The following is a 27912-nucleotide window of genomic DNA, read 5'->3' on the forward strand; positions in this document are numbered from 1 at the left end:
TTTTGCAGTTACCATGTCTTGTGATCCTTCGTCACAGGTGTATTTTTGTTTCTGTTCTTGATACACCTACTAAGGGAGCTATACATTTTGGCATTTCCAATCACAGCTTTTTCCACTTCACCCTTATGACCTTGACTCTGAGCACTCTTGGCCTATCAGCTAGTTTTATATCTTGACAGGAAAAAAAAGATTTTAAAGAGCATTTCAAGTGTGTGTGTGTGTGTGTGTGTGTGTGTGTGTATGTATATATATATAAAGCAATACTTTATTCCTTACACCGCCTGCCCCCCTCAACAAACACCCTGTGAAGTGGGTGGAGATGAGAGAGCTCCGAAGAACTGTGAGTAGCCCAAGGTCACCCAGCTGGCATGTGTTGGAGTACACAAGTTAATCTTGTTCACCAGATAAGCCTCCACAGCTCAAGTGACAGAGTGGGGAATCAAAGCAGATTAGAGTGCATCTGCTCTTAACCACTTCACCATGCTGGAGTAAGAGCAAAACAGATCTTGCAATGCTTTCCACTGGTGTCTCCTGATGGAAGACTTTTCTTCTTCTTGAACTAATTGTACGTTCACGCAACTTTGTATTTTGGAATCTCTATGTGTAATTGTTTGGAGTGTTGGTTTCTTGCAATTGGTTTTCTCCAGAAAATAGTATTTTCTTTAACCTTACCTTGTTTTTAGGTTCATGTAACTTTTTAAGTTGTTGTTTTAACACGCACAATTGATGGATGGTTTGTTACAGTGTATTTTGGCTACTGTTGTGATTTTGTAATCATCATGAAGAAATAACTCCCAGCACAGATGCATTGCATTTTATTGTTTGATTGCACCAGCACACACAGTGCATGCTGTGTTTGCTGAAGTGATTGCCTCTCATCACTTACAAAATGAAATTCTGAAATGTTGTAGAACTTTTCTTTCAGCCCTTTCTCTCTTTGAATTTTTCATTGATCCCAAATTCTGATAAGAAGAAAAGAAAGGATTGTTGGATTTCAGGGAGAAACTTGGTAAGCAGGAAAAAAATACAATTTCTCTTAACAATGCTATTGGGTAATGAGGTTGACAATCAGTCAACAGTAGAAAGGTAATTACACCATTATTTATTTTTGGAAAATTGGTACTAAAACATCTAGACCATCTTTTTGAATAGTTAATACCTCAGTTGAAATGTCTTAAATCTGAAATGTGTGTGTGTGTACCCTCAAGTCACAGCTGACTCCTGGCAATCCCATAGGATTTTTAAGGCAAGAGAAATTCAGACATTGTTTGCTATTGCCTGCCTCTGTGTGGGTTGAGTAAGTTCTGAGAGAACTATGACCGGCCCAAGGACACCCAATTGGCTTCATCCACTCATGTGGATGAGTGTGGAATCGAATGCTGTTCACCAGATTAGAGTCCACTGCTCTTGACCATCCTGAGTCTAATATGTAGGTGTAGATTTTTAGGATACAAGAATGTGATGAGTGGACAGGAGGATCCTGATTTTTGCCTTATTTTCCTCTCTGCTGCTTGCCGTCACTTTCCTCCTTTTCCTAGTTGTTGTTCTCTCCCTCATTTCCCATTGCTGTTTGCACCTTCTCCCTGACTACCTCTATGGTGCCTCCATGGTGTCCATGCTGACAGATACCTCCGTATCTATTGTGCTTGCTCTAACTTGTAGCCAAACTCCAGCCAGGGTTTTTTGATTTTCATACATAGTATAATGGATAGATTTCTGAATTTGGTTTGGGAAAATCTGTATTCAAAAAACTTTTCAGCAATGTAATTTGCATCAAGCCTATCTTATAAATGTGTTGTGAGAGGGACATGAATTCTTTAAAGGACATATGGGATTAAGATGTAATAAAATAAATAAAAGCTACTCCCCCATGTGCTAATAATATCTTTAGATGTACATGGGAAGATGCTGGAGGTGTAATAACTTCTTATGCATATGGCTGTCTATATAATTAAATGAGGTTGCAGTTGATTGGAGATAGACTAGTGATACACAAAGTCTCAGCCCTCTTCATGCCCTTTAAAAGTGGCATGGTTCCTACTCTTTAGTTATTTGTAGAACTTCTTGTATAGAAAGGATACTCTGACCAACAACCACAGGTAATTTTTTCCCCTATCCCTTTTAAATTCATAGCTTGGGTACCTCAATAAGGACATGACTTGGGATTTTAAGATAATTAGAGATATTCAGTCAGGCACAGGGGGTTTCATACTTCAAAGATGTCCATAATGAAGCATTTTTGGATGTCTCTTCGTGCATATATTCTGCAGTATGGGAAATGCTTTAGTGTGGTTTAATCATGGTGCTGAGGCAGATGTATGAATGCATATGTGTGTGTGTCAAACTTTTCTCCCTATACATTTGCCTGATTGAACCCGTTTGTGCAGTTTTACTATGTTCACGGGCACTCCTGAGATATATACTGTGGTGAAGTGGCTACCATATGTTAGGGTGTGCAAGTGATGAGGTAGTTTATTTTACTGCGTGTAATTGTCAGTGAGGTGAATTAGTCAACACTTAAATTTCTCTTCGCATTCTTGGATTATCTAGCATCCAGTTAATCAACCATGTAATCTTTTTTCAATGCAATAAATGTTCCGTTTAAGTTAATTAAGAGATAGAACTAATTGATGTCTGGTGCTTGAAAGAACATTGAACTAAACAGACCTAAACTGAGGAAACAGGGTGGGTTTTTTTTTTTTTGCTGTCTTTCTTTTCACATAAAATAAACTCTTTCAATGTATTGTCAAAGGCTTTCACTGCCGCAATCACTAGGATGTTGTAGGTTTTCTGGGTTGTATGGTGGTAGGAAGATGCCAGCCACAGATGCAGGCAAAACGTCAGGAGAAAATACTACTGGAACTCGGCCATACAACCTGGAAAACCCACAACATCCTAGAAATTCTTTCCAATTACATGTAAATGTAATAGAAATGAGAACAAATCCAAAAAATTAGGAAGGGGAGTAAAAGACTCCACTGAGTCTTGTGAAGATCTGCTTCTATGATGTCCATTCAGGATTAGATGTGCTGTTTGCCACTCGTTTGTGCTTTTTATCCAATTAATTGTTGAGCTCCTAGGATCCAGACTATACATTAAATAAGTTTAAGCTATAAGTGACTGACTTTCAGAATATAGCCATTTTGATCTTTCTGTATAGATAATTTTCATAAGATTGCTGTTCTACAAACATTTATGTGAAAGCTCATCCAGTGATAATTTTCTACTTAAATTAAGGTAATGTGAATCATGTCAAATGCAGATTACAGGAAATTAATGGTCATTTTTGCACTGTCAAAATGTCCTGGATTGAGCAAGAAAAATATCCCTGTGCAGCCGAGATGTTTGTACAGTTCCTGGTCTGAAAGTGGTGTTACCCTGCCCTGTATAACCTGCCTTATGAAATATTGGATTTCATATAGTTTCTTATGCTATGTGCTGCAAAATGCCAGTTTCCTTGTTTGTATGGGTGGATAGCAGAGTGTCCAAGCTGAAAGCAGGCCCCAGGAAAAGGTCTGTTTAGCAAAATTAAATCAATGAATGAGTTACTCCAGTGAGAATCTGGAAGCCTCATTAACTATGGACATGATCTTGATTACCACACCTCACTGAATTACTTTGAAACAATAGACACTGAAAACCTACTTGGTATCTGATGCTACATTTCACTACACCTTTTCAGAAAATGGCTCTGCAACAATTGCTTTCCCCCTGCATTTCCTCAACCTATTGATACAATCTCCTTATACCAATCAATCCTCTCCTAATCACAAGCCTCTGCAAAATTTGAATAACCTGAGTGGAGGCTCCAAAGAGGTACTCTGCATAAAGCCATTCTGTGCTTCCTGATTTAATCTAAGAGCAATTGACCCCATTGTCCCAGGTACTTAGAACAATAGATAGAGCTCAAGCCAGCAAGTCCAGCATGGGAAGTTCCAGAGAATTTAGGAAAACAAAACTTAAAACTCACTTGTTCCCGCCCCTACCTGGGCAAAAGCGTATAAAAGTACTGAGCACTCCAACTCCAGTGCTCAATACTAGCCTGTACCTCTCTTGGTCTGATTGGGTTGAAACACGATATCGTCCTTTGCCTGGATTCAGATGCTGGTCATTTGAATCCTTGCCTTCTACAAGATCTTCTTCAGCTGAATTTAGGTAACGTATAGTCCCTGCTTCCCCAACTCCCTGTGCTATCATCCCACCTATCTTCTCCTCCCTGTTTATATCCTAGAAACTGTGTGTATGTGTCTTGACTTCTTACTGTGTGATTGTTTGCAACCAAAATTTATATAAAAATATTTAAATTGCAATTTGGTCTTTTGTGAATTCTCTGCAGATTCGTTTCAAGCCGTTTCTGGTATACATAGTCTAAAAAGATCCCTACCCAGCCTGCCTCTGCATTACCAAGCTGAGTTATTTTCCCCATTGCTACTTTAAAATAGTTGTGTGCTGTTACACTCTTAGCAGCTGGTTGAGATTCCTTAAAAATAAGTTCACAACCTGTGAAAGCTGGGTAACAGTGGGTTTGCCCTCATCCCAGGGTATTCAAAAACCTCCAAATTGGTGGATCTTTTCAAAAATCCTGGGATGATACTTATATAATGTTCAAGGTTGCTAGATTCACATTTACAGATGTGTCCTTTCTGGGTCAAGCCAAGTAACAAAAAAGGTTGATGCTGTGTTGCATAAGGGTTTGTATGTAGACTGAACATTTAAAAGCGTGTAATAAATCTGACACAGTTGGACCCTTACATTACTGATAAGATACTACACTTGATCTTAGCCAAAAGGCCGAGAAGAAATAACATCATTTCTCTTTTTAATCAATTTGCATTATTTTCCTTTCACCAGTCCTTAAGTGCTTTAGACTCAAGTACAAATATAGAGTCAGGAGCTGATTTTTGGAGAGTCAAATGTATAAGGACAGTGCAACAAATTACTCACAAGAAACTAGAGTAATCATTTTCTAAGTTTAGACCCCAGGGCATATATGTCCTGAATCTATAAATCAATTTAGTTTCACCTGTACACCTGTACACATGTTAACATTGTTTTTAAATATCTGCCCAATTAAATTTGTGTGATCTATATCTATATTAGAGACAGAATTAGAATTATGTTTCTTTTCAAAAAATGTTGCATTAAAGGTGCTTTGAGATTTTTATGTTTGATTTTTGAATGATGTTCAATAATTCTTCAGATTCCTGGGAGATATTCCATTCATGCCATGAAAGCTCACTAGGTGACCATGGGCCAGTCATACTTTCTTAACCTAACCTACCTCACAAGGTTGTTGTGAGGATAAAATGGAGAAGTGGAGAAGGGTTCTCCCATTTGGGAGAAAGGCAGGGTACAAATGAAGCAAAAGAATAGATAAAAAATTAACTGATATGATCCTAATGGGAATCCATTTGGAGCATGTTATTTACTTTTTTTAGTGCTTCACATAAATTACCAGGAAAATGTTTGGGAAATTTACTTTACGTATAAATCTGCAAAGATTTTTTTCTTTAGCGACCAAAGTTGTAAGTAATGAAATGACTGTTCAGTTAGAGCCTCCTCTGCAGTTATTAAAAAATGTGCCTCAATCAATCAATAATCTATTAAAAGCAAAATTGCAACTGAATGAATCATACTGCCCTTTTACAGATATTCAAGATGCGGTGGTTGCTAGCAACAGCTATTTTGATCCTTGGATTTATACATTCAGAACAGTCACCAATGAAAGCGCGTAAAGCCAATCCTGAAGCATTTATGAATATTGTAAGTTGGTCAGCTGCATGATTTGTTTTGAAATCTGGTTGTGGAGTTGGAACTATGTAGAAGCATATGTGTACATGTTTGTTTTTTTAATTCACACAGGTGTGATCCATTCATTTTCTTATGTGAATCTATATGTACATGCTGATCATTACAACCATATCTAATTGTCAAGTGTGGATAGGTTTGCAGATATCTAAATCCATAAATTGGGCCTGGACGAAGGTAGAGGAGACTTTTTAAAAAAATATATTTTCTCTATTTTTTAATATAACAGAAGAAAAGAAATGGCAATACACCAATACAAAAATACATGAAATTCTTGAAACGTTAAAGACAATACTCCAACAATCCCATCTACATATCCAATACATAATAGATCTATTATCAACAGGTATTGAAACTGACATAAGACTTTCTCTTATGCCACCATTTTTTTTAAAAAAAGAAGCTATCATCTTACATCCTTAAAAATTGAGAAGTGAAGAAGAGCCTCAAGACAGGTTTTCCTCAAAACCACGATGTTGTCAATCAGACCCAAATACATGCCAACACCAATGATAGCCAGCATAACTAGTTAGTCCAGAAGCATAATTTGCTATTGGTCTGCTTGGCTATTTGATAATTTCATTGCAACAGGGCTGAAACAGCAACTGTGTTGCAAATGGTTTACTAAATTAATTTTATTTATTTATTTAAAACATTTTATGCTGTCTTTTCACCCAATTAGGATTCCCAAAGCAGCAAACATAAAAATATTTTACTTTTGAATAAGGGCAGTCCAATCTGGGGGGGGGGGGCACAGGAAATTCCGGTCCAGAGGAGGCATGGGTTTATGCTAGTGCAGATGTCCTCCCAGGGCATTCACTGCAGTGGAGGGGCAAATTCACTGATGTTTGGCTATTGCAGCACCAAGCTGGGCTCCCACACCACCCCCAGCTGCATTGGCATGGTGGGGGCATTCTGGGGGGGCAGTCCAGGGGATGGGGATGATCTTAGTCAGCCTCCAGGGCCCGATTACTCCTCGACTGCCAACAGAATCATTGGCATGATTTTTGTGGTGTATCTCTATTCTCTCCTATGGGGGAATTTTAGGTGAGGGTTTTTTAAAACTTTTTTTACACTGTGAAAAAACCCTTTGGAGCAGGCAGAGCACTGCCATCCCCGCCTGCCTGACAGCTCTGGATTGTGCTGTTAAAACATTTTTACTTTGTAAAATATAAGATCCTATAAGGTCCTCACCGTACAGATCAGCTCCAACATATGAAAAATTTTTTCATCAGTACCAGAATGTTTATGGGAGTGCTGAAGCTTAGAATGTAATGGCATAATCCATGCATCTTATTCCTTCTACTCTTTCCTTTCTCTACATTTCTTGTTCACTTTACTGTGTTATGTTACATGGGGCAATTCACAGAGGGATCTTGTGTGTACTAGATTCATGAATTCTTGTGTTCTACCAGGAAATGGTACTTGTTGGTTCCTTGTGTAATTGCTTATTCACCCTGGAAATTCTTAAGCCAAATCACTTACCAGTGATAGCAACTATGGTTTTTGCATCTCGTCTCTAAACAGAGAGTAAGTTCAGAAAAAAATATGCTGGGGAAAACATGCATTTGGATTCACATATCCTCATGTTTTGAAGACACCATGTCAAGACAGAGATTGCTAAATGATTATGATGGGTTTCACACTTTTTCTTAAGTGGTCATTCTCTTTTATTCATGGCATTCCTCTTTGCAAAAACTGTTCTACTGTTTGCACCCTTTTTGCAAATTAGTGTCCTTATGCTGTACAGATGTATGTGTGATGAGGTTATTCAGGTTTGTGAAGGATTCTGAGTTCCATAGCCAGCGTGGTGTAGTCGCAGTTAAGAGTGGTAGACTGGGTTTGATTCCCCACTCTTCCACATGAGTGGTGGACTCTTATCTAGTGAACTGGATTTGTTTCCCAGCTCCTACACATGAAGCCTGCTGGTGACCTTGGGCTAGTTTGGAACTGTCTCAGTTCACCTATCTCACAAAGTATATGTTGTGGGGAAAGGAAAGGAGTTTGTAAGCCACCTTGAGTGTCCTCACACGAGAGGAAAGCATAGTGTAAATGCAAACTTTTTTTCTTCATCATAATACCTTTAGTGTTTCTAGCAGGTAACAAAACCAACGATAACAATTAGGTAAATGATACTCTCCTTCTGTGCAATCAGGTTTGGCAAGTAGAAAATATGCACATGGTGAGGTTTCATAAAGAAAGTAACATTTTAGTTTCTGCAGCTTCAGGTAGCATGTGGTAACAATTCAAGTCCAACATTTTAATCTCTTTAATCTATTTGGCAGTCTGAGATCATACATTACGAACACTATCCTAATGAAGAATATGAAGTCCTTACAGATGATGGCTACTATCTTATAGTCAACCGAATTCCTCATGGCAGAGAAAATTCAGACAACACAGGTTTTCCTTCAATTTTATATTTTAAACAGTTGAAACTTCTTAAAATGTTTTTACATATATTTAATCTGATTTCAGAAACAATTTTCAATTTATGTGAAGTTGGTAGCTGTTCTTTTGAAATAGTGAGCTTTTACCAACAAGACAGACTCTTACCCTGACTTTTCAAGATGGACAGCATAGAAATGGAACAGGAATAATCGTAGCAACAACAATGAAAAAGACACCATCTCTCTCTGACATACACCAAATGAGAAACTAGATTTCTTATTTCCCATATGTGACCCTTACAGAAGTATCCTACAACAATCCCACATAAGGATCCTGACTTCTGAATCAAGGCATCTGGAATTTAGCCAGGCAGTTAACCAAAAGATTTTTTCATTTCATTTCAATTATATTTGTACCCCACCCTATCCCTGAGGGGTTCAGAGCATCTAAAAGATAAGAGCAGCAGATAAAGAACATGAGTAAATATTTGAAATGTATCTGGTGGTTTCAATATAGCTGCACAGCAAATGTATAAAGGGTTGCATTAGTGATAAAGGAACCCGTTTTCCTGTTTTCCTGTTCATTTTTGTTCTGTGCAGGCAGTTATTGGAGGCCAGGGAAACAATCTGGGTTGCTGTCACACCTTTGCACCGAGACACCGCCCTTTTGTTACTGTCTTGCAGCACCTGTATAGTTACGCAAGCATGCTGAAATGAGTCTCCACAGCTGTTCTGGTATCCCATGATATGTCCAGCTGCACCTGCATAACTATGCAGATACAACCTGAATTTTTTTCAAAAAGGGGCATCCCTACAACAGCCAGGCAATGGCAGGCAGCTTCTCCCTGACTGTGGATGACAGGTGGAAGGGAGGGAAATAAAGTGCCTCTTGCCTGACCACTCCTTTGAGAGTGGCTCCAACCTGGGATTTTTCAAAAGGATTGCTTTTTTACCAATTTTTTTAAAAAACACGTTGTGGGAAATAAAATAGGGCAGACTCATTTGGTGGGTCAAACCTGTGCAAAGTCCCCCCCCCCAACAATTTATAAAGTACCCTACATCCATTTTTCTTGGCCTACGTAGAATGGCCCGAACTGAGATTTTAGAGAATCTCAGCCTTAAATTCTTATTGTTGATGTTATAATGATTATTATTAATTTTGAAGCTTCCCTTTCTTATTGATGCAGGCTCAGGATGGCCATCATTCAATACACAATCACAACAATAGAACGAGAGATATACCTACAGTTTAAAAATCAGTTTTCCATTTACGTGCCATAAGGAGCAAGATTATTGATTGGTTTTATTTGGTGCAACACAAGATCAATATACATTATAAAAACTTTCAAAGGGGAATAGTTTGAAAATGGCGATAAAACAAAACAAAATTTAAAAAACCCAATACAATTAATGCAATGCAACAAAAGAAAACAAGCAGGGAACACTAAAAACGTTTTTACATAAACCTTAAGTTTGATTAATTAACATTACCATTGAAGAGAGTATGCACAAAATTTGGCCTCTTGACTTGTAAAATAAGAATTTTTATCAGAGGGGATTAAATTAATTGCTTTTGGGAAATCCTAAAGGGATGGATAGGCCTAGAATGAGCCTCACTGCAAAGTAAAAGCATCAAAAGAAAACATATCCTAATATTTCTATTTCCCCTAACTTTCATGGACATAATCTCTTCAAGGGGTCTTACTGAGTTTTCCCTCCAACACAGAGTAGGGCAGAGCAGGGCTGAGCACTTTGGTACTGCAAATGCCCTCCTGTGAGTACATATTTTAAGGAGGAAAGGTAGGCATCTGGGACAAGAGTATATCTACTGCTGGGCAGTGAAAGAAAAGCAGGTGACTTAGAAGGGGCAAATTAGTGTTCAACATCTTTAAGCAGCAATATAAACCCAATGAGGGAGGGGAGGTAAAGTAAGGTCAGCTGAGATGAATACCGTTGCAGCCGTCAACCACAGACCTGGTGGAACAACTCAGTTTTACAGGCCCTGCAGAATTGACATAAGTTCTGCAGGGCCTGGGTTTCATTTAAAAGAGCATTCCACCAGGCTGGGATCACAGCAGAAAAGACTGGCTAGTTAAGGCAGGTTTCTTTTCCCGAAATGTTGTGTAATTTTACATGTGGCTGCTGCATACAGGCATCCACGTGATCATTATAGTTCTCATTAAAATGAGCAGACACTTAATTGCTGTGAAGCATCCAGAATAATCTGTAGGGTGGATAGGATGGGCAGCTGCAATCAGATGTTGCTGTCTTCAAATCATGTGTCTCTTCCCTTCCTTTTCTAGGCTACAGGCTGCTTGCTCAATCTAAACCAAGATAATTGCTATCTGCTCCTTCCCCACTACTCACAATACTAGAGACATTTTTGTTATAATTAGCTCCATTGTTAAGGGTTTTACATTAAACTTATGCATATGCAAAGGAGTTTAACATTTTAACCAAAATAAGAGGCTCCTCTGCAAAACTGGCCCCACAATGGGATAATTCAGATGTTGATCCCTAATACCCATGAATTCGGGACTGATTTAGGATGGGATGCCTGTTTTGCTTACCATGAGTGTGCTACAATCTTTGCCATGAACTGGTTCTGCACAAATGAACATACTGTTCTTGACAGTGGAATCACATGCAAGCTGAGACTGTTTGGCTCATTTCTGTCTGAGCTGAACAGTTAGCTTAACAGCTTAACGGCTGAGAAGTAGCTCTGGCAGTAGAGTTTTATTTCCTTGTGTTGGTGGAGTGTCATTTCTCTGTTTTTCAGGCACTTTTGCAATAGGTGAAATCAATTTGCCCTCTGGGTGATGGACTTAGAAGTTAAATGATTTAGGATTTCTCAAGACAAGAGACACAGTGGTGTTTTGCCATTGCCTGCCTCTGGGTAGCAACCCTGTAATTCCTTGTTAGTTTCTCATCAAATGTACTAATCAGGGTTGACTCTGCTTAATATAATATTTGAGAGCTGAAGAGATTGGGCTAGCCTGGACTATCCACATCAGAGTAGTAGGGGAACTGTACCTCCCATTATGCTGTGCACAAATATTCCTGCAAACTTAAATGATCAGAAGCCTTTTTTTCCTTTTTAAAAACTAGCCATTCATAATCACTAACTGACCAATGTGCTTGCTATTTAACCATACACATTTTCTGTTGAGTAATGTACAGTAAGTATTTAAGTAGTTGAATAATCAAGACCACTAGGATTATGACAGTCACTTGGACACTTTCTTGTCATAACATTGCCTGGTTTGTACACTTGTTATGTTGTACAGAACCATAAATCCATTTAGAAAAAAACCCCAACGCAGATGGGACAGTCTGGATTAACTAACCATGTGTTACAGCTTCCAGGGTCCTCAAATGTTTTTCCCCCTTATGCTTAAACCCCCTTCATGTTTCTTGAAGTGTATGGTGAGTTACATGAGCCATAGCAATCTGTATCCCAGTTTTGACTTGCTTAGCTTTAGCAATGGAACATCATGCATTTTATAGCAGCTTTTTTTCACATAAATTTATTTCCAACAAAGTAATATTGCAGCTTTTTTAAATGCGTCATTCAATTGAATTGCTGAGTTTGTTGACATTTTGGTTCATGCCTCATTGCTCATTTTCAGCTCCAAAGCCTGCAGTCTTATTGGTGCCTGGCATACTCACAAATAGTGCAACTTGGGTGGCTAATATGCCCAACAACAGCCTGGGATTTATACTGGCAGATGCTGGCTTTGATGTTTGGATGGCAAACAACAGAGGAAGTAGGTGGTGTAGAAAACACCAAAATTTGTCTTTGGATCAAAAGGAATTCTGGAATTTCAGGTAGGGGTCATAGGAACACCCAAACCTAGAAATGTGAGTGGTTTTCTGTTTTCTCTTCTTCCTTTTTAAGATCATGAAAACAACTGCTTTGAGTATATCTTCATTGCTAATACATTATTTCATGCATACAATTTCTAACTGTACAGATATTTTACCATTCTCTACTAAATAACTGTTCATTAAAATATAGGCTGGTTCTGCATGGGGATGGGAAAAGCTGTCCCTGCTGTGAAAGCAACAGAGGGTTGGAGACAGGCTATGCATGCCCTGCCCTGTCTCTGCACTCATCACTTCTGTCCTTAACTCCATCCCAGCACTGCTGTTGGGTTGGTGTGGAAAGGCCAAGACAGTTTCAAGTGGAGTTAGTGATTATCTGGGAGACTGATATGGAAAAGTGTTTGTTGAACCAAAGTGTTTTTAATTTCTGAACTGTCAGTCCCCACAGCTGTTGTGTGGTTTTAGGGATAGTGAGTCAAGTCTGGTGAACCTGGATACAACTCGTTAAAAATACTTGTGCCGTTTAGATTTTAGTGAGTGAGACAGCCAAACTGTATTGCCCATTGCTGAATCTTATAAGCAGTAGGATCTCTAAAATCTGGGCTTCCTCTGATTTGGAGTGACCCTTTTTTCATCATGGAATTTTCTTTGTTCCTCATGACTGAATAATTCAGAGTGAGCGTTATCCTGTGAACTGACTGACTCCTGTGCAGATAAAATGGGACTAGGTGGTTGCCTTTGGAACCAAAAGGGATTTTTTTTTGTTTCTGCTATGATTGGCTCAGGTAAATAATGCTTTTTGCTTGCTTCATGTTGTTCTTCAGAAAATCTTAGAACTGGCTAGACCATCGCTAGGAGTGGCAGGAGTACAGTGTGTTGCACAACATAGGGAGGACTAACTGGTCAGCATTCTGAGGCACTTTAGGATAAAGGGCTATTCCTGAAACAGCCCATCATTTGTTTTATGGCATGCTGGAGGTAACGTCCTTTACGCTGAGCAGCATTAACCAACCCCCTGGTTGTTTATGCAGCAGACTGGCAAAGAGATATGAGACCTGGAACCTCTTCTCTTGGCATCGTTAATGTACAGGATAGGGTACACTAGGTCAGCAGGGACATTGACCAAGTTTGGAGCCAGGGTGAATTTGTCTGAAATTTTGTTAACCTGTGGGCAACCTTGGCTGCAACCTGCCCTTAAAGCTATTTAGATTGCATTGATGCTGGGCAGTCATTTAATAAAATCCAGTTTGACCCAGTTATATTGTGCCACTACTTGTGGTTGGGGTGTAGTCACACAATCATTGTTTCAGGAGCTAGTTTTTGTTGACTGTCTGGAGCATAAAAACATTGGTGCCATTTTCCTGAGCAGCATCATTCTCCTGTAAAACAAAGAGAAAGCTTGAAGTGTTTCATAAGCTACTGAAGGTGTATCTACATAATACCATGGATCTTGTTCCAAGTACCTTGAGTGAATGGCAGGGTAAAAGCCAAATCAATATACAGATGAGGATTTATGATCTTGTTATCCTGCATGTTCTCTGAGTACCTTAGAAGGAAAAGAATTTGGATTTAAACCCTGCCTTTCTCTCCTGTAAGGAGTCTCAAGGCAGCTTACTCCTTTTCCTTCCTCTCCCCGCAACAGACATCTTGTGAGGTAGGTGGGGCTGAGAGAGTTTTGAATGAACTGTGAATAGCCCAAGGTCACCCAGGAATGTAGGAGTGCAGAAGACAATCCAGTTCACCAGTTAAGAGTCTGCTGATCAAATGGAGAAGTGGGGAATCAAACCCCATTCTCCAGATCAGAATCCACCTGCTCTTACACCATGCTGGCTCTCCCTAAGATCAACATGGAATGGACTCACATTTTTCTTCTACTTATCAACCAAGCAATATGAACATTTAATTTCAATTTTCCCAGTAACACTATCTTCCCGGTAACTGCCAAAACCAAATTTCTGTAATGATAATATGCAGCATTTTTGTAAGGCAGAGTTTTCAAACACTTCACTGTAATCACTACAACACTTTACAATATGATGGTACTGCAGCTTAGGCCGAGTGAGAATGGTCTGCATATGCCTACCCAATGTCTACATGGCAGAGGCAGAATTCAGGCTGGGAATATAATATCATGCAGATTTTTTATAGAAACAAAAGTCTCAGGAGGAATTTCATGCATGCTAAACTACACAATATAATTTAGGTGCTAACTAATAACCTTTCTGCATCCATCAGAGATGTATGTTCTCTTGAACATGGAATTTATTGTTTGGGTTCATAAGTATTTTCCACCAAAGAAAATACTCTTGTATCTCTCTCACTACTCTTTCATTTGTATCATTGGACAATTGCTTACGAAACCTTTGCTGTGGTTTCACATTCTGCCTTTGACAAGTCACTGTCTGTCCTCAGGCTTCCCTAACCAAGAAAAATGTATTGTATAATGTCTTTTAAAAAGTAAATATATATTGTGTTTCCCTATAGTACAGTCAATAATTTTAATGCATGCTTTCACTTCCTATTTTATTTCGTTTCAGTTTTCATGAAATGGCAATGAATGACTTGCCAGCCATTATAAATTTCATCCTTGATAAAACTGGACGGGAACAGATCTATTACGTAGGATATTCCCAGAGTGCTACCATAGGTATGTTTTTCAACTTGAACAATATTATTGTACAAAATGCTGAACAATTTATTGTGAAACTACCCTACACTGTATTGCTGGTTGCTTTACAGAGAGTTATTTATCCATCTTTTAAAGAATTGCTGCTTCTGATTTGTGCATGAATTAAGTGTTTCTAGAGTAGGGATTGCTTCACCCTAGGTTACCTGCATCTACTTTAGAGAAAAGATATAGCTGAATATGTCTTCTTTGGTGGAGAATGTGCTGTGTAAGATTAAGTAAAAAAGGTGTAATAAAGCATTACAATAATATCTCAAGTTGTTTGCTGTTCCACATATAGATGTTACAGTGACAATACCAACAGAAATGTTATCCTATTTCTGACATTATTAATCTTTAGATCAGTCTTGAAGTTTCATATGCGACAGGGAGTTCCAGTGCAATTGTGAATCTCTTTAACATATAATGTCCTCCCCAATTATTTTAATGATGGGGGAAACATGCCAGCTCCGCTGTGTGCAATCTTATCACTGAAATCAAAGCTAAATCTTCCATGTGTGGGTGTCTTCTCTGAACACTGGGATGCATGAAGAAACTTAAATTAGAAGTCCAAATGCAACATGCACAAGCTGCAGAGGTCAATCACACCTCCATAAACTTCAGTAGACCTGAAAATTGTTCACAAAGCAGTCACTCCTGAAAGGCAAATAGGACATTATCAATGTCATTAATACTGTGTGTGGACAGAAGAATTAATAGATGTTCAAGAGTGGGATGGGAAAGCAGTTTTGAATTTGTATTCAGAAACATTAACAACTTCTGATCTGAAGACAAATCGTTCTTTGATTCTTTCTTCATGCTAGTCTTTCAGTAAACATTGTTTAGTGAACAATGATTACATGCTGTGGAAACATGATCACAAGCTCTGGAGCCTCCTAGGTATGTAAGATGATATGTCAATATTTTAGATAAATAAAACATATCTTTATCTGCTGGGTCTAGGAATTGACAAATCTTGATGCTAACCCTAGTGGAATTATTACTTTGTTTTATAATTTTGCCACGTTTACATTGAGTCTTCAGTTACTAAAATCCCAAAAGACATAACCACTGTCCACATGACACTTTTTATGAGGACCAATGTGGCTATAAACAACTTGTCTTCGACTAGGAACCACAGATTCAGTCTGTGCAGCACCTATCAGCCCAAAGAAAGAAACTGTTAGATAGAAGGTGACAGTGTTTCAGGAGAATACTTCTGACCAAGTTTAGTTTTTATTGTAAGTGAAAGCTACCACCATCCTATATGTACTCTGTTCTTTATTTTTAGTTAATGAAAGAGATGATTAGGTGTATTTTTTAACTTTGTCAAACACAAGTATCCCCTGTCTGCTTCATAATCTGTGACAGTTTATTCAAGTCAGACTCCTGGCTACAATTTCTTCTTAAATCTAAGTAGTTGTGAAAAGGCCAAATTATTCTTAAAATGAAAAGGATGAACATCATCACAACCCAAGAAAGAGTTGAAATCTGTTGATTTGCTGGAAACATCTGTGTGTGTTTGACAGATTGCAGAGAAAAGTGTGTTTAATGAGTCCAGGTCTGTCAGGAGGCAATATTGTTTACACACAGAGTGAGCAATAGAGGCTTAGGAACAGGGAAGCCAACTGATTGGCTGAGGCAGCCCTGCAGTCTGATCGAGTGAAGTGTATTAACATCACCAGGAGGGAGGAGGACCTATGTAAAACTATCAGAGAGGCTTTGGGTCTTTGGTGTTCCTGCTGTTAAGAGCTCTCTGCTTTAATGCTAATAAAAAGCATAACAACTCAGATGGGGAGTAGTTAGTCAAAGTGTGGGACTGCTACTATTATCAGCCAAAGAGCTGTGTGAAAGCAAACATACACAGACTGAAGAGAACTGGTGGAGGGGTTATTGAAAGGCCAAGGTGAAGGGCCATACAAACCAGGGAGGAATATCTTCCAGTGAAGGAAGGATTCATATATACCAGTTGGTCTGAGGTTTTGCTTTGAGTTTCCTCAGTAGAGAGTAGGGTTGGTCAATTCCCAAAAAATTCAGTAAATTTCGGATTAGGATGTTTTGGGGCATAAAATGATTTGTATGCCCGGATCCAACTCATAGTCGATTCAAATATGCCCAAATATTTGGCTAAATCTGAAAAATTCGGGTCCGCTTTAATTTTTTTGTATTTTTGGTGGTTTTACACTAGCAGCAGCAAACTTTCAGAATATCATCTGGGGATGGTCCAGATGATTCTCCCCAAGTTTGGTGATGTATGGTTCAGGGGGTCCAAAGTTATTGACTTTCAAAGGAGGTGCCACATCCCCCCTTGTTTCCAATGGGGGCTAACAGGAGATGGGGGCTATACCTTTGAGGGTCCATAACTTTGGACCTCCTGAACCAAACTTTACCAAACCTGGGGAGTATCATCAGAACAGTCTCCAGATGATGCCTCAAAAGTCTGGTGCCATTGTCTCAAAAAATGCACCCCTAACAAGCAACCCAATAAATTTCCCCAGATTCTGTGCTCTGCAGTGACTTCACTGCCAACCTTAGTAGAGAGCTTATGTTTCATGTTTTGTTGAGGGTTTTCTAACAGTGAAGGCTGAGTAAATTTACCTAGAACCCTGTGTATATGAACAAGCCATTAGCCAAAAGATTTTGAAGTAGAAAGGGCACTGCACCATCTATGAAACATCTGAAAATATGTAACATCTAAGCTGAACTGAATAATCTTATTAAATGCTGCGCTGAAAAACAAAACTCTAAACCTCTGTGTCAGGCTCTAGTTTATATACATTTCTGCTGCCTTATCCATTCCTTTCTCCACTTCTATGCATCTCTCGTTCCCATCTTTTCTTTTGTTAAATAAATATTTTATTCTGTTTAAGTCACCTCTGCCTCAGTATTTTTGTGTGCCTTAGAAAAGGGGTTTGCCAAGGAAGTTTTTAAAATAATGGGCTTCTTTCACCTTCTTTCTACCATATTTTTGAAGCACTTCAGTCTCTGAAGGAAAAAGGTAGGAAAAATTAACAAGCCTGGCTAGTGAGTGGTTTCCCTGCCTTTAGAAAAATGTGGGTGGTCCATTGCAGCATGTACTTTACTGACTTCTGGAGAAGACTCTTTTTGGGCTGAAATGCATCAGATCTCTTGTGGCATTGCATATGTCTTTAATGGCATTGCATATGTCTTTAATGCTTAAGAGTTATGTGCTGAAAGTGTGCCTATTCATTTTGCACTTAATTTGGGTTTTAATGTGACTTGTTTTTAATTTTAGTTACTGGTATTTGGCATTGTGCAAAGATATAATATATTTTTAAAATAATTCCTTTTCTATCAATTTTTTGGATTTGTAGCTTGTTTTACAGGCTGGGTTTTGTTTCTCTTCAGTTTGTTGCTCTAATCTGGTGAACTGGGTTTGTTTTCCTATTCATACTCATGAAACCTGCTGGGTGACCTTGGGCTAGTCACAGTTTTCTCAAAACTCTTTCATCCCCACCTATCTTACAAGGTGTCTATTATAGGAAGGAGAAGGGGAAGTAATTATAAGTAACTTTCTCCTTGATGGTAGAGAAAAAATTAGGTATAAAATCAACTCTTTTTCTTCTTAAACATGTAGGTTCTGGTTAGGGTGCAGATAAATCAAAGGAAGAGCTCCATTTATGAAATGGAACTTTGCTCCCTTCCTCTTCTTTCTGAAGCCTCGTGTGCCCCTTAGGAAAGGCACAGGCTATGACAAAGATGTGCAGAAACTAGAAGGGGACATCAGAAAACAATTACCCCCTCTTGTGCCAATGTTTTATGACCTTTCCCCCATGCAAGCAAGGGGTGGAATCAATTGATAGTTTATACAGTTCCTGTAAATCATATTATTTTTTTCAGCTTTCATTGCATTTTCAGCCATGCCCAATTTGGCTCAGAAAGTCAAAATATTTTTTGCACTTGGTCCTGTGTATTTGCTGAACAATAATGAATCCCCATTTGGTAAAATGGCATATATGCCTGCCAGCCTTATAAAGGTAAGTATGACTTTTTAACATATTATCTCATCGTTTGTTTCTCCAGTATGTTCAAATGGAGAATCTGGGACCTGGTATAACGGTGTAGTATCAGCAGCTTCCTGAGTTTGTCTTGTAACATCTGGGTGGTCTGCCCCTGCTTCAATGTCATTATAAATGCCCAGCACCTCAAATCTATTAGAGAGGGGCACACTCTGTTTTACTGTGCAAGATTTGCCAAGATCAGAATGACCCAGCCCATCATTGCTTCACTCCTATACAATCATTTAACTGATGCTCTTAGGATTCCTTTAATCTTAGATAATCTTGATCCTTACTTATGCAAAAGCGTAGCAAAATATCTTTTAAAGATTATAGATGCAACTCTAGATGGATACTAAGCATTAGATTGCTATCATCATAACAACAACAATGTTGGTTACATTAACTATTTGCTACTGGTATACAGTGCCTACCTGTGCCAGTAACCTGTGGGGTCACGGTCATCTAAAGTCAAATAACCTGTGGGTGATTCATAGAGAGATGTCGTAGTTTTGTTATCGATTGCCAGATGGTGTGACAATTGAAGGCTGTGGCAGATCAATTGTTCGCCCATTTCCTTGTCCCCTATTCCTTGTTCTGTGTTTGGTGCCACCCCAACAAACTCTGTGTTTTATAGTGGAGTGTTGATACTGTATGTTGTTGTGATGACTGGGTTCTGTTGGTGGGTCTTCAGCCTGGTCTGTGGAGAGGTGTATGGGAATGGCACTTTTGATGAGTTCATTTGGACTACACTATTGATAAGACTCTGAATGTTTGTTGCATTTATCTGTCTTTTATGGACAATTGTTTTATTGTGATTTGGAATGCCAATAAAGGCTTGTCTACTTCTTAACATATTATCTCCATAGATGTGTATCCTAATTCCTTTTCTGCTAGTCAGAGATGTTGTGCCAAGGGGGCGGGGTGTGTGCGATGCACTGGGCACACACTAGTGCAGCAGCATGGCGTGGCAGAGGCTTGGTGTGGCAATCTGGGAACATTGTGGGGTGGGGTGGGCAGGTGGGGGTGTGGCAGGGGTGCAGGGCTCCCGCATGCCCCGAGCACAGTTCCCTCTCACTCTGGCCCTACTGCTAGTGCCTCTCTTCATCCATTTTGGAAGTATAGTAACGTATGCTTTTTTACTCAACATTTGCTAGTCAGGCCCTTAACAAGACCTTGGAACTTCACGCCCATATCAAAAAGGCACAATTCAGACAGAAGTCCTCTGTCAATATTAAGCAGTTTTTTGAGTTGCTGACACTTCCATTATCAGATCATTTAGATTAGAAGTTCCCCAAAGAATGTCAACAATGCATTGTTGAAGGTTTTCATGGTTGGAATCAACTGACATGGTTGGAATCAACTGTAGATTTTCTAGGCTGTGGTACCATGGCCACACAGCCTGGGAAACCCACAACAGCCAGTGTCAACAATGGTTGCCTATTGTTACTTATCTTAAATAACTTCCAGGACTTGGGACACTGCAAAAGAAAAAGTACAATTTTTTCAGAATAATCTGCTTCCCATTAGCCTTTTTGACTCTACTTATATTCTTTTTATTTCATATGGCAATGTAGCTTGCCATCAGATTTGAAAACTGGCCCTGGTTAGTACTTGAAGACCACCAGGAATTTCTTGACTTGCCACTGAGAGGCAGGCAGTGGCAAACAACCCCTGTCTGTCTCTTGCCTTGAAAACCCTATGGGGTCACCACAAATTGTCTGTGACTATGGCACTTTCTACAACCAATCTACTTTCATTGTTACCTGATCATACAGAGACTAATATTTCTCACAATGCCACAGAAATGTGATTTTTAGTGTTTTGTTAGCTATAAATTGCCATAGTGTGGTTATATAAGAGAAATGACGGTGGACTACATTGGGATGCCTAAACTTTGCCAATTTCTGTTAAATTTTACTATAGGTCAAACTTGTTCTGTCATCCTCATTATTATTACTTACATTTATATTCTGCCTCCTGACCAGTTGTCATACTTAGGATATCAAGATCTTCCATTTAGGCACTGACCAGACAAAAGTCTGCTTATCTCCACTTAAGTTACTGAGTCATGAGCCCTCTGACTATACCATATGATCTTACTTGCACAGCCTTCCCCCTTCAGCTGTATAACCCAATACACATGGGTTTCTTGGAACACATTTGCTTATTCCCTAAAGCAAATGTCTTCCCTGAAGCAAATACTTATCCCTCTGTTCTCCACCATGTTGGAACAGGAGGTACTTCAGAAGAAATCTGGAGGGTTCTGCAAGGAGTCACCTTCATTACTCCAAATTTTCCATTTTGTAATGGTTACCACTCTCCATTAACATAATTCCATAAGAGGCCGTAGACTCAGCAAGTATAGGGATGCAAGTATAGGGTATGTACAATTATTATTATTATTGTAATTTTCAGGTTCAGATGTAAAAGACCCAGAATTTTTTGAAAAAGCTGAAAAAAGCTGAACTCCAACATCAGCATGTGGGCTTTTTTACTTTTTTCAGCTTTGCAGAATTTTGGGGTTTTTTAAAACCTGATCTCAAAAAATTCCAAGTGGCAGGGGCAGAGTTGAAGTCCACCTGGATTTTATAGACAGCAAGCAGCACCCAGATGAATTCTAAGCCTAGCCAGGTAAAGTCCAGCATTCAGCTCTCTGTCACCTGTTGCCTCTGAGCCTATTTGGACTTTGGAGGCTGGTAAGTGAGGGAGGGAGAGGTTGCCCAATCAGCATTTTTCAGGATTCGCTTTTGGGCTCCCTTAAATTACCATCAAATTCCAGATCCAAATACCAGACTACATTTGGAACCCAGAAAATTGGAAGACCATTTTTCAGCTCAAATATTCAATTTTTTGCTGCACACCACTAATTAGCAGCAACAATCATCTTTAATTCTCCTCAATGCCTAGGCAGTGACCTAGGGAAGGTGGTTCTCAGCTGACACAAGCTATGTACAAAACCTGGAAGAACTGTAGCTCTGGTTTGCTCTGTCTCTTTTCTTCTGTACTTTGTGGAACAGATCCCTTTCCCCCTCTGCAAGTAGAAAACTGGGGGCATTTTGCATAGGGGTCAATAAAATGTAGACCCCCATTAATCAGTTCATTAAAATTTGGGTGGTCTTTAATGGGCAGGCAGCACTAGATCCATTGCAATTTATTTGGGTAAAAATAGTCCACATCCTAAAAATTCACCTATATGGAATAATGGTAGAAATGCCATTTTAGATCACTCTTCCCTCCCACCTTTTGGTGGGCCAGAGCCCATGATTACCTGCAATTAGGATAGCTGGGGGCATCTAGTACAAACCCTGTGGTCCAATGCACTTGAAATTTGGAGGGTTTTTAGTGGATATGTTGGTGTCCTTTGGTTCAATAACCACTCCAGACATCCTGAACATTTCCCCCCATAGACAATAATGGCAGAACTATCATTTTTCCTCCCTCCCTACTTACCTCACTGTGGGACAGTAAAAATACCATGGACCACAATAAGGAAGGATGGCAAACCCATGGTTTTCGTTAGAAAGATAATTTTTTTCACTGTGAGTCATTGTAAGAGTTGGAAAATGAAGTGAATGCAGATAGAGTTTATTTCTTTTTAATGCTATTTGCTGCCACCATACTCCCAATTGCCAAAAGGAATTAATGGGGAAGAAGTGTGGCTGTACTAAGAGTCACTTACTTTGAGAACCTGTAAAATCAAATCCATTTATCCGTTTTTCTTAAAAATTTGGGGGAGGGGCCTTTAGGTTAGTGGGAAAACTATATTATCTGCAAATTTGGTGTCTTTCACTTTAAAAACAACACCCCTAGACCTTCACACTGGTTCTGCATTAAAAATAATGGTCCCAAAAATCTGGAACCTGAAAAACACACAGATTTGAAACCCAAACTACTAATGTCCTGCCTGAAAATCAGCAATCATGATAAAAATTTCCTCACCAAATCCCAGATCTGAAATTATAATGCAATTTTTGTTGGTGCCCTCCACATTTTGAGTTCTGCAGTACTCTAATGGTCTGAATGTGAAAAAAAATGCCTCCCTATGTTAAAAGTTAAAAGTTAAAAGTTCATTTCAAGGAATACTTTGGGAACATGACCTGCCTTTTATTTAATAGGATATATTTTTTGCAGTAACCTGGGCCATTTAAAATCAAGTCTACTCCTATCTTCCTAACTTTGGTTTTCTTTAGTCAAGCTATAGCGTGACCAGATTTGAAAGTGGCTGAACTAGTGTGTTGTGAACTGCCATCCAAAGCTGACTTTTCAATAGTTCTAGGATAGTCAATGTTGATTTTGTACAATTTGCAGCAGCTGGATAAGTATACAGGAACAGGACATTCAGCACACACACTGTTCTTACCTTTTGCAGGCTGTGGTTGGTATGAAACACTTCTGTATCATGCCAACCAATGGTTCAAGAAATTCCGTTATCAAGTTCTGCAGCAAGGGCTTCTTGGACAAAATTTGTTCCAAAGTTCTTTTCATGTCTGGTGGAATCGGAGAAAATAATGTTAATATGGTATGTATTCTTTATATTATCTCACAAAACCCCTCCCTTCTACCCCCTTTTTCTCCCCTTTCCCTTTCCTTCCTTTCCCCCCCACATTCCCTGCCTTTCCCCCCTACTGGTCTTTGTTCATGTGTATATTGTGGTGATACACCTCTACAGGATAGTTACTGCTTCTTCAATCAAACTGATGAGATTGTTGGAATGTTTTAAATTTTTAAATACATATTCTTTATCTGTATTTTATCTTTAATTTATTAATCTGATATTAGCCATCCGGAAAGGTAGGGTGACTTATTAGGTCTTATAAATTGAAACTGAATTGAAGTTGTAGCTCATTCTATAAGATTTGTAATGCAAATTTACACTGTGTACACTGAGTTTTGCTTGATTTCTCCCTCTCCAGAGTCGACTGGATGTCTATGCATCACATGTACCAGGCTGTACCTCCTTGAAAAATCTCCTACACTGGTCACAGGTAGAAATTTCAGAAGTTTAATAATAACATTGACAAATTTAGGGTGAAGACTGATTACTCTTTATGGCAATAGGTATTTTTGATACTTGCTTTTATGGGCAAATTTTGAAATGAGTTAGGCCTGAGCGCCCCCCCCCCCCCAGTAAAATTTGGATTTGGGTTTTTCTGGTTTTAAAATTACCAGTAAAACTGAAAAAATGGAATACCTTTTTTGGGAAAACAAAGACTATTAGCCCCCCCCCCCCCAAAAAAAAAAAAACTGAAAAAAATTGCCTCCATTTGAGTTTATGGGAAATTTGGAGGGGGTGGCGATTTTCCATCTGTAGGAAGTGCATTATTCAAGATAGAGGCACCAAACTTTCAGGGTGGCTTCATAAGACTCTTCTAATAAAAGCAACTAGGTTTGGTAAAGTTTGATTCAGGAAGTCCAATGCTATTGGTCCCCAAACGTGTAACCCCCATCTCCCAATTGAAACCATTGAAAACAATGGGAGATGGGGACTACCCTTTTTGAGATCCATAACATTGGACTCCTTGAAACAAACTTTACCAAACCTGGATGCTTTTATCAGGAGGGCCATTTGAAGCCACCCGACAAGTTTGGTGCTGATATATTGAAAAATGTCCTCCTACAGACACTTCCAGAAATTCCCATAGGCTACAATGGGGCCCAGTCAATTCAAATAAGATAATCTATTAGGCTTCAGCAAGAATCTATGGCCCCTTCTGCACATGCAGAATAATGCACTTTCAATCCACTTTCACAATTGTTTGCAAGTGGATTTTGCTATTCCGCATAGTAAAATCCAGTGGCTAAGTGCATTGAAAGTGGATTGAAAGTGCATTATTTTGCATGTATGGAAGGGGCCTTTGTGTGGGGGGAAATGGTCACTTTTTCCCACCATAGACTTACATGTGGCTTGCTGTTCTGCTTCAGTTGCATTGTGCTGGAGGTTTGGGGAGGACTCTGGTGGATATGTTGTTCCAGATACGGGCACCAAATGTGCCACATAGCTGCTGGTGATTGCCATAGGAACCAATCAATTTGTTGAAGTTCAAGCATGGGGATCCAATTCTATGGGCACCTTCACTTGGGTGCCCATACCACTCAACCAGCAACTGTGCGGACAATTTGGTGCCTCTTCCTAGAGCAACACCCCAACCATAGCCCCTCCCCCAAATCTCCACCACAATGCAATTGGAGCAGAATAGCAAGCCCTCCCCAACTGTGTTTCCTACTGTACTAGTACAAAAAGCTGCATCAAATTTCAAAGGAACCTGGAGGAACAATTCTAAAAACTCTGAATCCTAAGTAGCTAGTGTCAGTCCATCTTTAATTGTAGTGAAGGTGGAACTGAATCCAAAAAGGTTACTTTTACATTATTTAAAACTATTTGCCAACCCAGAACTTTCACTCTTATTTGAACCTAGTAATATCCTCTTAAGTAGAAGACTGAATTAAATGCTGAATTAAATGTTCAGAAACTTTAACAGACCCTACTAAACCCTTACAGCTAGCTTCTAATTAAATCTAACAACTGCAAAAACTTTGGCTTAAATATAGAACCCAGAAATAGTACCTCAATAATGCTTCTTTACCTTGCTCAGAAAATACACAAGCAATACAGAAGCAAATTGCCACAATGAATAAAAAAGTGTTAGGTACAAAAAAACTTAAGCATGTTGCAAATGAAGACTAGAAAGAATTCAAAGGCCGTTTCTGCACGGGCATTTAATGGTGGCCTGGAGACGGCAAAAACGCAGTCCCCAGGTCGCCATTCGCACAGGGGGCGCAGCTGCATCGCATCCGCGCTGCCCTCGCGCCGCCCGACTGCTGCGAAGCTGGCATTTTCCCAGAGCGCTCGGAAGTGCTCTTTTTGGGGAAACGCCGCCTTGAAGCCGCTGCCGAGCGAACGGCAGCGGCTTCGAGATGCCTCCCCCACCCAGCACTTACCTTGTCCCCGGGCCTCCGGCGCGTAGCCGAGGCCTGGGGACACGGCCCCTGCCCTGCGCCGCTGGAGCAGGTGCGCAGGGCCAGGGGGGCATGTCCCCAGGCCTCGGCGATGCGCCGGAGGCCCGGGGACATGCCGGGTCGGCCGGGCGCCAGCGCTCCGCGGCGCCGGCTGCCCGGCTCTTTCCAGGACCGTCCGTGTGGACGGTCCCAGCGTCGTCGGGTCGGCGTCGGAAACGCCGACCCGGCCGCTTCCACATTCGTGCGGAAACGGCCTAATCTAGGCAAATAGACAATAGGTCGAATAAAGCTCTTAAAAAGACAAATGGGCTTTTTAGTTATTTTGATGATTTAGCTTTATCAAATCATCAAGCTTATTTCACATCTAATTTAAAATCTAGATATTCACATTATCCATGCCTTTCCATTCTCTTGCTTTTTTTTTTGGAGCTTAGTTGCTAAAGATTGATCTGTATGGAGGGAACACCCAAATTATGAGATAGCATATCGTATCAGAAAGGTATTATTTTATAAGAAAAGACAATTAAAAACATTTATTTACTTATATTGGTCTTTGGTGGATCTAGAATGAAGTATAGATGGCCTATTATCAATCACAAGATCAAGCAATGTTCTACCATTAAAAGTCTTGGTATTACATTTCAGGCATCTGTGTTTTGGGAAGCCCACCTGAAAGCCAGCCTTACAACAGCACACCATACAATGGGAGCTTTATTGGAAGTGTTTCATACTAAAGGGGGACAACTTATAGCCCCGGGTCTCAAAACATTCCAGGGCTTCTGTAAAGGGTGGAGGTTTGGAAATAGGATGATCCTGGACAAAAGACCTTTTGGTGTTGAAGGCACCAAAATAGACCTTACTCTAATAAAGTTCAAGACCTTATACTGTCCAGTATTTGACAATATACATGTGAAACTGCTTCCAGATATGGCAAATCTCCATGATACTGATGAGGATCATATTAAGTTTACTCTGATTGATGCTACTCTTTCAATTAAAGTTGCTACTTTTGCCTTTTTATCTCTTGCAATATGAAGGGAATTTGTTTCTAAACATTTTAAAGAGATTTTAAAATAATGTATTTTGGATGGGATTATACACCCATCTTTAGTTACTGTTTATCGTTTAGTATTTTTTGATATCCAATATGTTTTAAGTATTGTTATTATTTATAGGGTCATTGTATTATTATTACACTGCCAAACTTTGGGATATGTTATATGTTGTTTGCTATTGTATGGTGCATGGTGTTATGCCTATAGCCACAACACTAAATGAATTCATTTATTAATTCATATATTGAAATTCCTTTCTCCTAATTTTTAAAATGTCAGAACAAAACAAGGTCATGCAATTTCTTATTCTTTCCTTTTCCCCTTTCTAGGTAATTCGAAGTAAAGAGTTAAAACTGTTTGATTATGGTCCTAAAAATTTAGACACATATAATCAGGTGAGAAAAATGTTATGTAGTTTTTTGCAGATATATAAGAATGAACATAAACATTCTTTTAAATAAATTTTGCAGTGTGAAACCATAGGTTAAAGTTAAACCTATGGCAAGGGAAGTAGAAGTAGAATCAGAAAGGGAAAGTAGAAGTAAATGTAGAAGTAGAATCAGAAAGGGAAGATGAATTAAAATATGGAGACACTAACATATGGGAAGCAGTGAAAGATAAGTGGAAAGACAAAAGTACTATCATAGCATGGGAAAATTGTTTACTTGCATAGAATAGAAAGAGGTGGAAGAGGTTGCTAGAATCTAGGGAAGTCCTTTAAAATAAATGAAATTAAAAACTTAGTGGCCTTTAACATGTAACATGCAGGCTTACACAAGCAACAGACAGAACAAGAGAGGAAAAGCCAAGGAAACCACAATAGCTTAGAATATGAACTTTTAAGCAACAATTAAATATTGGCAAATGTTTTAATTGCAATGTGCGTTCCTGCCCCACTTTTCTCCTCAGACTACTCCTCCTTTATACAAGATCCAAGAAATGAAAGTACCAACAGTAGTATGGAGTGGTGGAAAAGACATAATGGCTTCACCAAAGGATACTGAATTTTTACTCTCAGTTCTTGGAAATGTGATCTATTACAAAGAAATTCCTCACTGGATGCATTATGATTTTCTATTCGGCCTTGATGCACGTCAGCAAGTGTATGATGAACTTGTTACAATGATCAGGCAAATAGACTTGATTCCCATGAAATAAATTTTGAAGGATTAGCAATGATACTAGCTTTC

At 39.2% G+C, this 27912-nt stretch overlaps 1 protein-coding gene and 1 pseudogene across 3 annotated transcripts; one reads left to right on the plus strand and one right to left on the minus strand.

Annotated features, from left to right (window-relative positions):
- Nucleotides 1–965: 965 nt before the first annotated feature.
- On the plus strand, nucleotides 966–27912 carry LOC125437925 (lipase member M-like). 3 transcript variants are annotated; one of them, XM_048506007.1, is made up of 10 exons: nucleotides 966–1009; nucleotides 5650–5763; nucleotides 8094–8211; nucleotides 11828–12026; nucleotides 14561–14670; nucleotides 18550–18686; nucleotides 23080–23229; nucleotides 23624–23695; nucleotides 27052–27117; nucleotides 27632–27912. In XM_048506007.1, the coding sequence occupies exons 2-10, from the start codon at nucleotides 5659–5661 to the stop codon at nucleotides 27878–27880; spliced, it is 1206 nt and encodes a 401-aa protein (XP_048361964.1). In that variant the 5' UTR covers nucleotides 966–1009; nucleotides 5650–5658; the 3' UTR covers nucleotides 27881–27912. The 3 variants fall into 3 exon arrangements, with proteins under 3 accessions (XP_048361964.1, XP_048361962.1, XP_048361963.1); XM_048506005.1 differs by lacking the exon at nucleotides 966–1009 and adding an exon at nucleotides 1993–2099; XM_048506006.1 differs by lacking the exon at nucleotides 966–1009 and adding an exon at nucleotides 4139–4155.
- Nucleotides 4687–4803, minus strand: LOC125438655 (annotated as a pseudogene).

The sequence above is a fragment of the Sphaerodactylus townsendi genome, linkage group LG08 (genome assembly GCF_021028975.2).
Source record: "Sphaerodactylus townsendi isolate TG3544 linkage group LG08, MPM_Stown_v2.3, whole genome shotgun sequence".
Lineage (NCBI taxonomy): Eukaryota > Metazoa > Chordata > Lepidosauria > Squamata > Sphaerodactylidae > Sphaerodactylus > Sphaerodactylus townsendi.